The sequence below is a fragment of the Cebus imitator genome, unplaced genomic scaffold (assembly GCF_001604975.1).
Source record: "Cebus imitator isolate Cc_AM_T3 unplaced genomic scaffold, Cebus_imitator-1.0 Scaffold61, whole genome shotgun sequence".
Classification (NCBI taxonomy): domain Eukaryota; kingdom Metazoa; phylum Chordata; class Mammalia; order Primates; family Cebidae; genus Cebus; species Cebus imitator.
In genome coordinates, this window is record NW_016107376.1 from 414,211 (window position 1) to 430,710 (window position 16,500).

Consider the following 16,500-nt stretch of genomic DNA (forward strand, 5'->3'; position numbering starts at 1 on the left):
ATTTAAGCAATCCTCCTGCCTCAGCCTCCTGAGTAGCTGGGACTACAGGCATGTGCCACCATGTCTGTCTAATTTTTTATGTTATTTTTAGTAGAGACAGGATTTCACCATGTTGGCCAGTATGGTCTCATTCTCTTAACCTCGTGATCCACTGCCTCGACCTCCCAAAGTACTGGGATTACAGGCGTGAGCCATCGCACCCAGCCAGACTTCTCCTGTTTTTAATAACCTGAACAGCTGAAGAATATTGGTCAAATATTTTGCAGGGAGGTGTAGTGTTCTCTGGTTTCTTTAAAGATTGTTTGTTTGAAAATAATATGCCTACGTGTGTTTTTTTGATGATTTTCTGGTTGTTTTTCTCTGAGCTTCCTAGTTTGATATCTGTCAATTTTGGAAAGCACTCAGCTATTATTATTTCAAACATCTCTTCTTTCTCTTTTTCTTCTTTTCTGATATTCCAACTACATATGTTACATATTGTATGTTACACCTTTTATTATTATCCTACAGGTCTCTGGTGTTCTGTTCTGCTTTTGTTTGATTTTTTCATTTTTTTTTTCTCTTCACATTTCAATTTGAGAAGTTTCTTTGTCTTTAGTATTTACTAGGTCTGTATCTTTTGAGCTGTGACTCTCTTAAGGGTGTCTCTAGTGGAATAGTGTTTTCCTCACTCCCTGCCTCCTACTCCCCTGCCTGGATAGAGCATTCCAGATCTATTTCCCAGAAGTCTTGACTCTTGTTGACTATAAATTTTATTTCTCCCTTATGTTAGCCTAGAAGACTCAAGAGGGCTTGCTCCAGTGGGAGAAGTGACTTTCTGACAGCTAGGATAAGGTCCTAGAAAGATCTTTGTTCTGGAGAAGGCTGTAGGTGTCACAATGATTACTCTTCCCTTGCTCCAGCAGAGCCATGCAGGAGTTTCACAGATCTTCACTGGGAAAACCTTCTGGGGTTCCCGGGGGACAAGTCCACAGAAGCTTAAAGGTCCCCCTAGGACTAGAATCTTTAGGAGTTCCTGACCCTTAGGCTTATCCACGCTCAAATTCTAGCTTTGTGGAAGGTACCTTCTAAGTGTTATTACCAATCTGCGGTTGCAGTGGTTTCTGTCCCAGATAAGCAGATCTCCTCTGTGTCTCTTTGGATGTGCCTCTCTCTCCACATTTTGGGGACAGTGGTTTGTCTTGTGTGATGGGGTCAACATGATTGGACTGAAGGATGCAAAGTATTGTTCCTGGGTGTGTCTGTGAGGGTGTTGCCAAAGAAGATTAACATGTGAGTCAGTGGACTGGGAAAGGCAGACCCACCCTCAAAGGGGGTGGGCACCATCAAATCAGCTGCCAGAGAGGCTGGAATAAAGCAGGCAGAAGAAGGTGGGAGAAGCTGACTTGCTGACTCTTCCGGCCTTCATCTCTCATGCTGGATGCTTCCTGCCCTCTAACATCAGACTCCATGTTCTTCAGCTTTTGGACTCTTGGACTTACACTAGTGTGTTGCCAAGGGCTCTTGCACCTTCAGTGACAGACCGAAGGCTACACTGTTAGCTTCCCTACCCTCGAGGTTTTGGGACTCATATTGGCTTCCTTCCTCCTCAGTTTGCAGATGGCTTATTGGGCAACTTCACCCTGTGATCGTGTGAGTCAATACTCTGTAATAAACTCCCCTTCATATATTCATCTATTCTATTAGTTCTGTCCTTCTACAGAACCCTAATACACCCTGTAATCTCAGCTCTCTCATGGGTCTAGTGGAAATTGTCAATTTTCAGTTTGTTTAGCCTTTTCTCGATAGAATGAGAGTGACAACTTCCAAAAGCTTTGTAATAAAGACCTGAAATCAGAAGTTCCTGCAATTTCTTTTTAATAAACAGTCTTTTTCATTTAGTCATTATTTAGTTGCCACATGTCTCTCTTTTTTACATGAGATCTTTATATATTAAGGAGAACAACCCTTTGATTGTCATATATGTTTCAAATATTTTCCAGTGTTTTTGTTTTATTTTATTTTACTTTAAGTTCTGGGATACATGTGTAGAACGTGCAGGTTTGTTCAATAGGTACACATGTGCCATGGTGGTTTGCTGCACCTATTAACCTATCACCTAGGTTTTAAGTCCCACATGCATTAGGTGTTTGTACTAATGCTCTCCCTCCTCTTGCCCCCCACATCCCGACAGGCCCCGGTGTGTTACGTTCCCTTCCCTGTGTTCATGTGTTCTCATTGTTCAACTCCCACTTATGAGTGAGAACATGCAGTGTTTGGTTTTCTTTTCCCATGTTAGTTTGCTGAGAATGATGGCTTTCAGCTTCATCCATGTCCCTGCAAAGGACATGAACTCATTGTTTTTTTATGGCTACATAGCATTCCATGGTATGTATGTGCCAAATTTTCTTTATTGAGTCAATCATTGATGGGCATTTGGGTTGGTTCCAAGTCTTTGCTATTGTAAATAATGCAGCAATAAACATATGTGTGTATATATCTTTGTAGCAGAATGATTTATAATCCTTTGGATATATACCCTGCAGTGGGATTGCTGGGTCAAATGTTATTTCTGGTTCTATATCCTTGAGGAATGGCCGCATTGTCTTCCACTATCGTTGAACTAATTTATACTCCCACCAACAGAGTAGAAGCATTCTTGTTTCTCCACAGCCTTGGCAGCATTTGTTGTTTCCTGACTTTTTATTAATCACCATTCTAACTGGCATGAGATGCTTTCTCATTGTGGTTTTGATTTGCATTTCTCTAAGGACCAGTGATGATTAACTTTTTTTCATATGTTAGTTGGCTGCACAAATGTCTCCTTTTGAGAAGTGTCTGTTCACATCCTTCACCCAGTTTTGATGGATTTGTTTATTTTATTCTTGTAAATTTGTTTAAATTCCTTGTAATATTTTCCAGGTTTTTATTTCTCTTTTCTTAAGTGAGGGCATTTAAATGTCATGAATTTTTAATATACGAAAATTTTATTCCATGCACTTTTTTTCAGTATTTTCTTTTAAGGTTTCTAGGCTTTGTATCAGTCTTAGAAAAATACTCCCAATCTCAGGATTATAAAACAGTTCTTCTCTTCTAACATATGGTTATATTTTATTTTTATAATAAAGTAAGTCAGGTTAATTTAAATAATATATTTCAAACACTGGAAAATAAGATAATTCAGAATATAAGTAGCACTGTGTACTTATACAATGGGAGAAATAAAACTCTGCTAAGTAGTGTTAAAACAAATGGGTGGCATTCTGTTAAAATAAATGGGTAGGAATCAGATTTCTACTCACTTCTTATAATCATTATTATAAGAGGACTGAAATACAAACAACAGTTTTCAACAGAATATTAGGAAACTAGGAAATAGAAACATAAACACATCGCCACCATTTCAAAGCAATCAGTCTTAGCTCTTCCTTTCATTGCTATGTATTTCTAAAAAATTACCATAAAAATTACAGTATGCTTACAATATTATATCTTGATTATCCTGATGAACATTCTTTCCCTGCTAATACGTAATCTTGTAACACTATTTTTACTCATATATTCCATGACTCTTATTTTTCAAACCATATAGAAACTGGGAGTACTCAATTATCTCCAAATTATGTTATAAGTTATTAGTTATTGTTTTTTTTTTTTTTTCTTTTTGACTGTGTCTCACTCTGTCACTCAGGCTGCAGTGCAGTGTCATGATCATAGCTAACTACAGCCTTGAACACCTGGCCTCAAGCAATCCTCCTGCCTCAGCCTCCCAAAAAGCTGGGACTACAGGAGTGTGCCACTATGCCTGGCTAATTCTTTTGTCTGTAGAGATGAAGTCTCACTGTGTTGCCCAGGCTGCTCTGAAGATTTATTAGATTCTATCTAATTAAAATAAATAGCTTTAAAAATTCCTCCAAGATAATCTTTAACTATTAAGAGGTAGAAAGGTAAAAATCATGTAAGAACAGTGAACTTGGCTTATAAAAATACAGTGGAATAAAAGTTTGAAAAATAGTTGTATTTTCAAGGCATTTTGGAAGAAACTAGTAAGTTACCTGAAGAGATACCATGCTTCAAAGAAAAAGAAAAATAAGTGGAGAAGGAGGAGGAGGAGGAGCATAAGGAAGAAAAATATTTTTTTTTCAGAGCTTAATGACTAAAACACCATAAATAATAAATTCATAAATGGCAAACTTGCTTTGCACATTTGGTCACAATTAAAATATTTTTAATGTTTTCACACTATAATTTATAATTTTTTTTTTTTTACAAAATCTAATTGCTCCAAATTATCTTTATTTTATATCTTTCTGGAGTCATTTAAAAGTGTTGTGGACTGGTTTTCTAAATAAGCTATTAACTAAATTATGTTTATTTTTAAAATTAGCTGTGGAAATTGACAATAAGCCAATTAAAAGATATTTCTCTCCATTTTCTTGGCCTTTAGAAGAAGCTTCTCATTTGAACAATAATTCCAGTAGATTAAATGAAAATCTCTCTGCAGCCCTCAGGCTAGTCAGATCAACAAAGAAATCTAAACTCATCATAACCGCATTAGAATTAGCCAACAAAATATTTAGATCCATTTACTCTTTTAGTACTATGTCTCGGTTCCAGAGCTATATAACTGTAAACGACAACATAGTTTTTAGCTACTTTCACATTATACCTACTGCTTTTCCGTAATGCATTAAAAAATAGAAAAAGATCTTAAAAATAAAGGTAGTAATGAAATAGTGACTACACTATACTTGGAACCCAGTTCAAAGGCAAAATGTCACATATAAATTGGACTAACATTTAACTTTGCAAAGTTGGATATTTAATACATTTTTTAATTGGATTGTTAGCAACTCAATAAAACTCAAGGCTACCTGGTTGCTACCCAGGGGAATGTCCATTTCCATCCCAATCATTCTATCCACAACTAACTTTATGCTTTGATGACTTATCCCTACAATTCTTGCTATACAAAAGACAGAATAAATATGTGGGTATAATAATATATATGTCTTGCTGATAATAAAGCTTTTTACCCAGTTATAAACTGTTCTGTCACAATTAGAGAAAGATTTCAAGATTCTGTCATGTGTTACAAAATTGTTAAATTTTGTGAGATTTCCAGACAGTGTCCCAGAGTCCCAGAATCTCATCATGGGACAATCTTTAGAGAGATTCTGGACAGCACCAAGAAATGATTGCTGTAGCCATCCTGATCAAGCAGATATCCCAAGTTATTTACATGCTATTCTATGTCCCAGACATGAATGGTTGAGCCAGCCTTTAAAAGGAGCAGTTAGAGATGACAATGGGTTAGGTTCCTAAACATTCCTTGAGTCCCCTTCTATGCTTTATGGAGAGAAATCTAATGGATGGGGTCATCAAAAAAACAACAGACAAACTAAAAAGGCAGCAGCAGCCTTAAAGAGAAAGCATTCTGAAAAGAAATAAAAGAGAAAATGCACATGTGGGGAAGCAAATGCCACAATAGCATATGCTATCTATGCAGTATTTTCTATGAACAGTTATCATTAACTTATGTTAACTAATTTAATCTTCACAAAAAATTTATGAACTAGGTACTTTTATTATGCTATTTTACAGGTTAGAAAACTGAGACCAGAGAGATTAAGTCATTTGCTGAACATCATAGAGTTATGACTGGCTTGGCTTATGAATCCAAGTATTCAGATTCGAAAGTCCACTTATCTTAACCTAGAACCCTGATTACTTCTCTAAGAAAATACAACTCAATTTCTGGCGTAAGCAGTAATTTAGGGAGCTCTTTTGAACTCATTTCTAAAATGGCCAGGGTCTAATGCCTGTCCTGCACTATTTACGATTTCTTTCCTTTATTTTCCAAGATTGGACAATGTTAGGGCATCTGGCATACACTGTTACTTTAGTAATTAAACAGAGCCACTTAGACGCCTTTTATTTTCAACTGGATGATGTATTTAAGCATGTGTGTAAAATGGCTATTTATCTGAATTACTGCTGCAGTGACTAGGAAAGGCTACAAGAAAAAATATTATGGCCAGTGCTTCCACTAAAGACTGGATCTGCTGGAAGAAGATGGACGATGTTTTCCTGGTATAAAGATCCCTAAGGGAATATTCTAGCACTAGTAACTGGTGGACTCTTTTGTGGCTGTTATGGCAATAGAAAGGGATGAGCCTAGAGACCTTGCTCTTTAACCAAACCCTCATCTCAGCTGATCTACCTCCCCACATTCCTGTCCTCCAATCACAACTTATCCATCATGTGCCAATGATCCGCTCTCTTTTGTTTACGTCTAATTAATTGTCTTCCTTCATTCTACCCATATTTCTGCTTCTTGTATTTTGCTTGCAGATTCCTTTTAAGTCAACTCTTGCTCCTAGTTGGTTCTTCTCTGGGTCTCCCTCTGGCTTATTTCCAATTATCCCACCCCTGCCACAGGGAGCCAGTGCTAATGAAAAACCCCACGTGTGGACAGACAAGCAGGAGAAACAAAGGTGGTTGTGAATACACAATTCATGATGGACAAAACAATACAGCCTGGCTCAGCGTCTCACACCTGTAATCCCAGCACCTTGGGAGGTTGAGATAGGAGAATTGCTAGAAGCTAGGAGTTTGAGACCAGCCTGAGCAACACAGTGAGACCCCACCTCTACAGAAAATCTAAAAATTAGCCATGCATAGTGGTGCATGCCTGTAGTCCAAGCTGCTTAGGATGCAGAGGTGGGAAGATCACTTGAGCCCAGGAGGTCAAGGCTGCAATGAGCTGTGCTGTGATTGTGCCACTGCACTCCAGCCTGGGTGACAGAGTAATATCCTGTCTACAAAGTAAATAGATAAATAAATATCTAATAATGGCCAAGCTGCTGAATCTACTGCTGACACTAGGCAGTTTGAAGGAGGAGTAAATTATCAAGGAAGACAGCTCAGATGAACTCCCAGGTTTTTGGAGGTCTATTTCAGAGAATCATTTAGATGCAACAGATCAGACATCACACAATATATCTTTCTGTCTAGGAATCCTTGAGACTTGAGCTTGTAACTTGAAATTAGTGAACCAGTTTGGAATGGATTTACTTTAATCCAGCATCTATCTCTTTAGTGTCTTCCATTCATGCACAGATCTCCAGATAACCATAACCTGTGATCTCTGTAAATAATAATAGTAACACAAAACAACTCCATTCACCTTCTCCCTAGATTCAGAAAGTTAATGGAGACACCATGCTTTGTTTTATGGGCTTATACACTTGAAAGAAGATGTGACTGGTATTTACAAATCAATCATCATGAATAATAACTAACTCTCTTCCTCTCCTAAAAAGCCTTTTATTCCTGTTATTAATCAAGTCCCTATAAAAAGTATGAAATATGGAATTTCTATTTCTAGGTCCTTAAGGAATCGCCACAATCTTCCACAATGGTTGAACTAATTTAGACTCTCACCAGCAGTGTAAAAGTGTTCCTATTTCTCCACATCCTCTCCAGAAATATTATTTGGGACTACAATTAAAATATTACCATTTGAAAGCCAGAACAAAAAAGGAACTGGGATATCTTGTAATATACTTTCTGAAAACCCAATGAAGATAACATGCATTATTATTTTAAAAAGTCTCTTTGTGGGAATATTTAAATAGAAAAAAAGCTAATGATTGTTGGCCAGATATAGGAACCTACTCTAAATTCGAATTTTAACGTATCATACCTCAAAGGTAAGATATTTTTTTCTTGGGAGGGGAACTGGTGAACTAAGAGGCAAAGGAAGAAGCGAGATTTACATTGTACTTTGGCCTGTTTGACTTTTTAAGTGTCCACATTATTAGTTTTTCAGATATTTAAATCTATTACTTAATAAACATTTTAATATTTTATTAGTTACCACATAGCAAATGAAATAAAAGAGAGCTAAAATTTAAACAGCTTTCTTATGAAATCTGTAAGTAGAAACCTATGTATAAAGAGAAGACAAATTCTTCATCTGATCCAGGTAAGGAATACACATTCATTATTAGTCTTTAAATTTACATCACCTGTGCTTTTCAATCTCATGTACAACTGCCCACAATTCCACACATTGTCTTAATTAAGAATCACCAGCTGTCTACATACGTCCATACGGGGGCCAAAATTATTTGTATAACGTTACCTCTTCTCTTCCCCATTAAGTAAAGTAATAATTAACCCATTTCACATGCTCCTATCTCATCACAGTAATTGTACCCATGATGGACTCAGGTAAAAATATCATTCCTAGCGATAGCTATAGAAATTACAAATCAAATCCTCAAACTTATACCTACATTTTTCAAGCATTTAAAAGATTACACTAGCAGCATAATAAAAAAGAACCAATTAAAATGTTCAGATAGAAAATATGCAGTGTGATACGAAAAAAAAAAAAAAACCCACATCTTGGTGATATCGCTAATGGAAATGTTTTAATGAAATTCACAGAGAAGTAGTTTTCTAGTGCCTGAAATATTTGTATTCTGAAGTATTTTTGACATCGAAAGATAAATGAATACTTTCAGATTTCACTATCAGTGAACCAGAAAATAAAGATGATATTTTCAATTCATTTTGTACATATGGATGATTGAAGCTTTTGAATATTAAAATGCTTAATAGGCAAAGATTTTATTTTTATAGTTTATAAATAAATGAGCAGATGTTTAGTTGTAATTTACATTTTAAATTAGAAACTTAAGCTTATTCATAGTAAGATATGTATAACATACAAAGACAGGCCATGGTAAACTATACATATGTCTATATTCTTAAACAACTTTCCATTTTTAAACTATGCTGATCCTAGCAATAACATGAGTTATTGATAATAATATCTTGACTTAATTTCAATCTTAAATTTGTGTCTGTGTGGAGACAGAGAGATTTCAAGGAGATATGGGAAATGGCAAAACCATGAAGTAAGATGAAGAGGATTATGGTTAAAAGCATTCACTTTATTTATTTGCACACCTTGGATTCACCATGAAAACATATCACTTTAATTTTTCCCATACCCAATGTAGAAACAGGTTCAAGAGGAATTTGTAAACACAAAAAACTTGACAGTCAATAAAAGGGCATCTTTGTGTTTCTAGTTAGAAATCCCAGCCCCAGGCCTATTTAGAATGGCCTGCAGTCAACTTTATTTAATCTGACTTGTGGTTTTCATTTTTCTCCCAAGCCTTCCATGGTTAAGAACCTTTTTAAGATTGTAAGCATCTGTCAAAAAGATTGGTCTGATTATAAGGTCTGTCTGGTCAATCACAGAAGAGATCCATCAAAAGTCTATGGTTCAGAAGTCCGTGAAGCTGTTCTTAGCTTGATTCACTGCATCCTACTGGATCCTTTTGGCTGGAAGTCTTTCTGACCACAGTGATTTAAAAACTCAAATGATGGTTCTTACACTGGGTCCATGTGTCTTTTTCCACTGTACCCATCCTAGTTCAGGCACCGTATCCCATGAGAAAGTATCCAAAAAACTGGTAACTGCTTTTTCTGCTTTCACCCCTTTCACCCTTTCCACTTACAGATCAGGCCAGATCTACTTCTCTGAGAAACCCAATGCTTGCTGGATGTCACCTAGATTTCTAATGTTCAAAGTACTCCACGTCATTCTTCCCAACTCCCTTTCACTAGACTCAATCCAACCCTCTCTTCAGGATAAACTAATTTACTTTACAGCCCTCCAAATATGCCCAATATGGGCTCAGCACTGTCATTGGCTCAGCATCCCCTTGTCTGGAATGCCTCTTCCTTCTCCACTTCTCAATTGCCTCTTTGTCTACTAAAGTTTTACCTTCCTTTAAGGCCAACGTCAAAGGTTAGCACTTTCCCAGACTGTTCTTAAGACTGGCCCAGCAAGCATCATCTCCTCTTTGAGCAAGCTTCTGCTCTTTCAGCACTTGCAGTCAGCCTTCTCTATTGCTTATTCACATCATGCCCGTATTAGTCTTTTCTCAAGCTGTTAATAAAGGCATACCAAGACTTGGTAATTTATAAAGGAAAGAAGTTGAATGAACTCACAATTGTACACGGCTGGGGCAGTCTGACAAACCTGGCAGAAGGCAAAGGAGGTGCAAAAGCACATCTTACATGGTGGCAAGCAAGAGAGAGTGTGGGCAGGGAACTCCCCTTTATAAAATCATCAGAACCCCTGATACTTATTCACTAATCACAAGAACAGCACAGCAACGACCTGCCCCATGATTCAATTACCTCCCATTTGGTCCCTCCCAAGACATGTGGGAATTATGGGAGCTACAGTTCAAGACAAGATGCGGGTGGGGACACAGCCAAACCCTATCAACACCCTTTCCTCTTCTTTGATTCTACTCCTGAACTTAGCTTATCCTTCTCTGTATATAACAAAGCATCTTGTGTTGTGTGATTATAGAAGCTCAAGAAATACTGATTGAATGACATGAACAAGGAAAGAGCAAGCAAGCAATGTACTTAGCGGGAAACTTTTACATGAGACTCAGGTTTCATTTTGAAGAAACCCAGGTCAATGTGTAGATTATCTTGGCTCTACCTCTTTAAACAGAGCACAGATTGACATATGCAAGTTGCATGCCAGTATGTTTTAAGTAGAGAAACAAAAGGAGTGTCTTTACATTAGTGTTTCCTTGAAAGAAGATAGAGATCATTCAGGACACCAGATTTTTTTTCACTTATTTTGAGGATCTTTACAAAGGAAAATGGCACTTTCAAGTCACAATGATAATATAGCCATCTGTTTGGGTTTGATCCTACCAGCTCTTCTAGGGGAAATCTTAATTCATATTGGCTGAATTGCTCACATGAGTCTTAAAGATAAAACAATTTGAGAAACTGAAAATACGAAGCTGTCATTTTTACCACTGTGTGTACACATTTTAAACACACGTGGTTCATAGCTCAGTTTTTAAAAATTCAAGAGAACACTGCTCACCTAAATTTCAGAAAACATGCCTAATGTCTGTATTTTAAGATCATCATATTTCTATCATATTTTAAGACATGAGAGGACAAGATAGGATTCTTGGATTATTGGGGCCATCCTTCAATTTTCTTCTTACTCTTTTCATTTAACCCTTCAACAAAATTAATCAAATGCCTGGCACCATACTGGATATATCTGATAAGCTCAAAAGACATACTTCTTGTGAACAGTGTTATTTAGACATAGTCCTTTTTTTCACACAAAATTTAAGTTTCACTACTGAAGCCACTGGTTCTCCCTAAAGCCAGTACTTCTTGACTCTGTGATTGGTACCAATGGTATGATTTGTTTTCCTCGGGTTGAAGCAAAAAAATCACCAAGGGCTTCAATATCTTTCACACAAATGGTTGCAATACTCTTCCAATTAAATGTACTAACTTCAATAATTTTACACTTTAATGAATTATACATGCATCAATATTCATCTTCCTAAAGTTTATTACTTAAGGGCTAATGACTCAAACTATCCCTTATGGCATTTTGTAAAATTGTCCCAACCTACTTTTCCAATCTTAATATGCCAATTTTTTTGGTAACGACACCAATGACATAACTCACATTCAATTATTTACTATCCCAAACATACCTAGCCCTTCTCCTCGTGTGTATATTTACTCAGGATCTTCCTCTCTGTGACCCTCTCTTCCTTCTCTACACAACCATAGAAATTCTCACACTGTCCAAGAAACACCTCGAACAACAAATTTTCTATAGTCTTAAATGACTCTCATTTAAGACGCATACATATTTGAGTTATACCATTCCTAGAAACCTATAGCTTATCATCTGTTTTTTCTTTTTCTGATTTTCATTTGCTTTTTCTTTAGAGACAGGATCTTGCTTTGTTGCCCGGGGTGCAGTTGTGTGGTCATAGCTCACTGCAGCCTCAAACTTCTAACCTCTATTGATCCTCCTGCCTCAACTTCTCAAGTAGCTGAGGCTACAGGTGCATGCCACCATACCAGCTAATTATTTTATTTTATTATGTTCAGAGACGGAGTCTTGCTTTGTCAGCCAGGCTGCAGTGCAATGGCATGACCACAGCTCGGTGCAGCCTTAAACTCCTGGCCTCAAGTGGTCCTCCTGCCTCAGCCTCCTGAGTAGCTAGGACTACAGGAATACCCCACTATGCCTGATTAATTTTTAAAATGTTTTTGTAGATATGGGGTCTCACATTGTCGCCCAGGCTTGTCTTAAACACCTGGGCTCAAGTGATCCTCCCGCCTGGGCTTCCAAAGTAGCTGGGACTACAGGTGTGAGCCACTGCACCTGGGCATATTTCATCATTTGTATTTCCTAAGCAATTCTCCACATTCTGCCTTACTTTGCCTAATGTTCCACTAACCTATACAATTCTAAGGCAGAGGTAGCTTTATTTACCATCACTCAGAGTAGGTGCTCACAAAACTCCATTTGCTTGTTGATATTTCTAATTACAAATCTTCTTCTGAATCCTACATATCTTCCAGGTCTTATATTAAAGTATGGCAAAAATATGGCAATGCTCACCATGGTTTCAACACCATCCAGAAGACTCCTGGTAAGATGCAGTGAAGGAAAGAGACTCTGTCTATGGTACTTTAGACATAGATGCTCACAGCCTCTTTTTACACCTATGGGATTTCTTTTAATTACTTCTTTACTTACTGTTCCATTTTTCTGTTTTTTACTCCTTCTTCCCTACCCCTTCACCATAAAGCTTACAGGGATATTTTCTGGCATTTTGCTTATCTCTTCTAGTAGCACTTGAAGATTAAAATATTTCTGACTTCTGAGATATACAATAAAGAATGATAATTACTTTGCTAGGATATTGCTAATCTCAAAACTAACCTTCAAGCTTGTGGTGAAAAATAAACTTTAAAAAATATGAGCTGGATTTTAGCTTTTATTTTAAGACTCTCAAATGAGTTGTCAATCAAAATAGGTAATAGTCAAGAAAAAAATGATCGAAGCTAATGTGCATATGGTTGCGTGTTTTTGTATATACATGTGTGTAAGTATATATATATACACACACATATATGTATACATATACATGTGTGCACACACACACATATATAGCAACTACATACATTAAAAGAAAATTAAAGTCACCAGCAGCTTCAGTAAGCAGTCTTCCTATCTAGCTCTATTCCAAGTTCTGCCATTTGGACAGTTTTACCATACTACCAAAAAAAAGGAATCAAAATTTAGAAGAAAAGCAGAGTTGATCTAGGTTGAAAATTATTATAAATATTTTTTTTCCGCTGAAAAGTTTTTCCAATAGCAATACCCTTCCTTTGGTTTTATTTATACCTATGACTTTGTGAGAAAAGACAATGGTTTTCTCAATAAATATCCATCTTGAAATATACAGTAAATTAAAACTAGTACCTGTAGTCAAACCATAGATTACTTAAGGTGAATGGGTAGAAAACCACTTACCCCCGGTTGCCACAGTGATTTCACGTAGGAAGTGACCATAAAATGGAAAATCGAAGGACAGATTCACTCTCTGCAAAGAACAACACCAGAGAAAAAAATCAATAATGTATAGTACAGTAAATGTAAAATGAAGAGCCTTTCACTTAAAACAAAAATGATGATTCTACTTTATCCCACAGTTATTGTAGTTCACTTTTAAAGCCTAAGTCCTCAGTGATACTAAAGAATATTTTTCTTGGTAATTAAAGGTTTGAAGTATATGAAAAGAATAAAGTTAACATCACCACTGCATTTTAGTTGTCCACTGAATAATCAGTTCAGTCATGATGATGACCAACTTATTCTGAGGTTCTTTTTAGTTTGACTAGTTCCTCCAAAATAGTAGTGCATGTTATGTCAAGATTCATTGGATTAAAAAGCAAAAGTGATTTTATGTTACACTATGTTACATATTTAATTTGTTTTCCATGCATTCCATAATGAAAAGCAGTTTCATAGAAGATGTCTTGCATTGACCAACAGATCTAAACCTGCAGACTTTTATTTTTGAGATGGAGTTTTGCTCTTTTGCCCAGGCTGGAGTGAAGTTATGCAATCTCAGCTCACTGAAACCTCTGCCCCCCAGATTCAAGCAATTTTCCTGCCTCAGCCTCCCAAGTAGCTGGGATTACCGGCACCAGCCACCACGTCAAATTCATTTATTTTATTATTAATAGAGATGGGAATTTGCCATGTTGGCCAGGCTGGTCTCGAACTCCTGACCTCAGGTGATCCACCTACCTCAGCCTTCCAAAGTACTAGGATTACAGGCATGAGCCACTACGCCTGGCTGATCTGCAGACAGTTTTATCTTTCAAATACAATCAGCTCTCCAAATTTAGCATATTATATCCACTCTTAAAAACAAAGAGTTGTAGGATAAGCAATATTGGTTACTGAAGAGCTTCTTTTACTTGGTTTGGAGTAAATTACAGAGATTTAGGGAGAAAGTTCATAAGATTGTACCTTTTTTTTTCCTAAAAAGGGGCCTGATGCTGTAGCTGTTAATATTTAACTGTACATGTATATAGTGTCTACTTTTTAAAAAATATTTTAAAATGTTAAAAACCATAACAAATAAAAATACTAATCTTTGTTATATGTTTCAAATGATATTAAGTAGATATATTATTATTATGCAGGAAACAAGAGAAACACTAAAAGTAAGGGCAAAAACTGCAATTACTTTTACACCAACCTAATATAATACAGATGATCAAATGAAATAAAAGTATTCAGAGGGAAAGTAATTAGCTGGTTGAGAGCCCAACAGCACACAAGTACAACCTCCCTATAATAAAAGGCTATTACGTTAAAATTCCACAATTGGTATATCACCCCAATACACAAATTTTAAAACTAGAAAAGTATATCTAGATTGAATTTAACTTTTTCCAATTTTGCAAATGATTGCTTTTTTATAGCCGTCATGAATTTCTAATGATTTGGCATGAAATTAATCGCTCATAAAGTGCCTTTCAATTAGGTTTTCTTTTCTTTTTAACGCAAGCCTCATCTTTATAAAATATTTATGATAATTTTTATTTTGTGCTAACAGGAACAACAAAACCCATTTTCACGGAGCTAGCTGAAATATGTGGTCACTAAGAACCCTAAAATGAAAAAAGGGTTCAATGGCAGGATCATTTATCTCAAAGATGTCAGGAATAATTTTGTGAAAGCACTTGCTTAGTATATTGTTTTCCATCATTCTAATTTATTTCCATGCTCATCAGTAAATTGGTAAAATTTACCTTATGCATTCTTACTTTCAGAGTTTGATTTAAACATATATCACTAATGAACCCTATCAATTACCACCAAATACAAACTAAAAGGCTGTAACATGAGTTTCTCAGCCACTGCAAGTATTTAAATATGTTTGGAATTAGATTAAGATACACGGATATGGCCAGGCGTGGTGGCTCATGCCTGTAATCCCAGCACTTTGGGAGGCTGAGGTGGGTGGATCATGAGGTCAGGAGTTTGAGACCAGCCTGGCCAACATGGTGAAACCCCGTCTCTACTAAAATAGAGGCAGGAGAAATGCTTGAACCTGGGAGGCAGAGGTTGCAGTGAGTGGAGATCAGACAATTACATTCCAGCCTGGGTGAAAGAGTAGAACTCTGTCTCAAAAGAAAGAAAAAGATACATGGATACAGATATAAGTTAAAGACCTTTTCTTGAGGACAAATAGATATTCAAAGGAAATTTGCAAATACATCAATAATTCTGAAGAGTAACACCAATGACTGAAATGCTTCCCTGTTTAAAAGACCAGTTCTCCTTAGTTACCGATATTGCCTGCTTCACTCTGATATGGAATCATAATGGCAATTTAGGAAGATGCTGTCTTCTAAAGAGTTGTGTAATCCATTCATTTCTCACCAATCTGATACTCTTCTCCAAACATAGGTCACTGTCATTGCAATAACTTCCTCATAAGTGTCATGGCTCTATTTCTCTTTAAATTCATTCTCTATGCCAGGGCCTCAGCCCCATGCAACAGATCACGGCCTCCTAGGAAATGGGCCATGCAGCCAAGAGGTGAGCAGCAGGCAAGCCAGCAAAGCTTCATCTATATTTACAGCCGCTCCCCATGGCTTGCATTACTGCCTGAGCTCTGCCTCCTGTCAGATCAGCAGTGGCAGCATTAGATTCTCAGAGGAGTGTGAACCCTACTTTGAACTGCACTTACAAGGGATCTAGGCTGCATGCTCCTTATGAGATCTAATACCTGATGATCCATCATTGTCACCCATCATCCCCAGATGGGACCTTCTAGTTGCAGGAAAACGAGCTCAGGTCTCCCACAGATTCTACATTATGATGAGTTGTATAATCATTTCATTATATATTATAATGTAATAATAATAGAAATAAAGTACACAATAAATGTAATGTTTTTGAATCATCCCAAAACAATTCCCTCCTACCCTCTGTGGAAAAATTGTCTTTCACAAAACCAATCCCTAGTGCCAAAATTATTGGGGCTTGCTGCTCTGTATTATCTAGCATATCACTCCTCCACTTCAAATCATTCAATCTAGAATCCCATTCTC

The 16,500-nt window shown here is 36.7% G+C and overlaps 1 protein-coding gene across 1 annotated transcript in view; it reads right to left on the reverse strand.

Annotated features, from left to right (window-relative positions):
• The window catches only part of PLXDC2 (plexin domain containing 2), a 427,121-nt gene that overhangs the window by 174,628 nt on the left and 235,993 nt on the right, over positions 1–16,500 (reverse strand). The window contains exon 4 of the mRNA XM_037739047.1: positions 13,400–13,469. Within this exon, the coding sequence (XP_037594975.1) occupies positions 13,400–13,469 (70 nt within the window). The remainder of the gene's footprint in view (positions 1–13,399; positions 13,470–16,500) is intronic.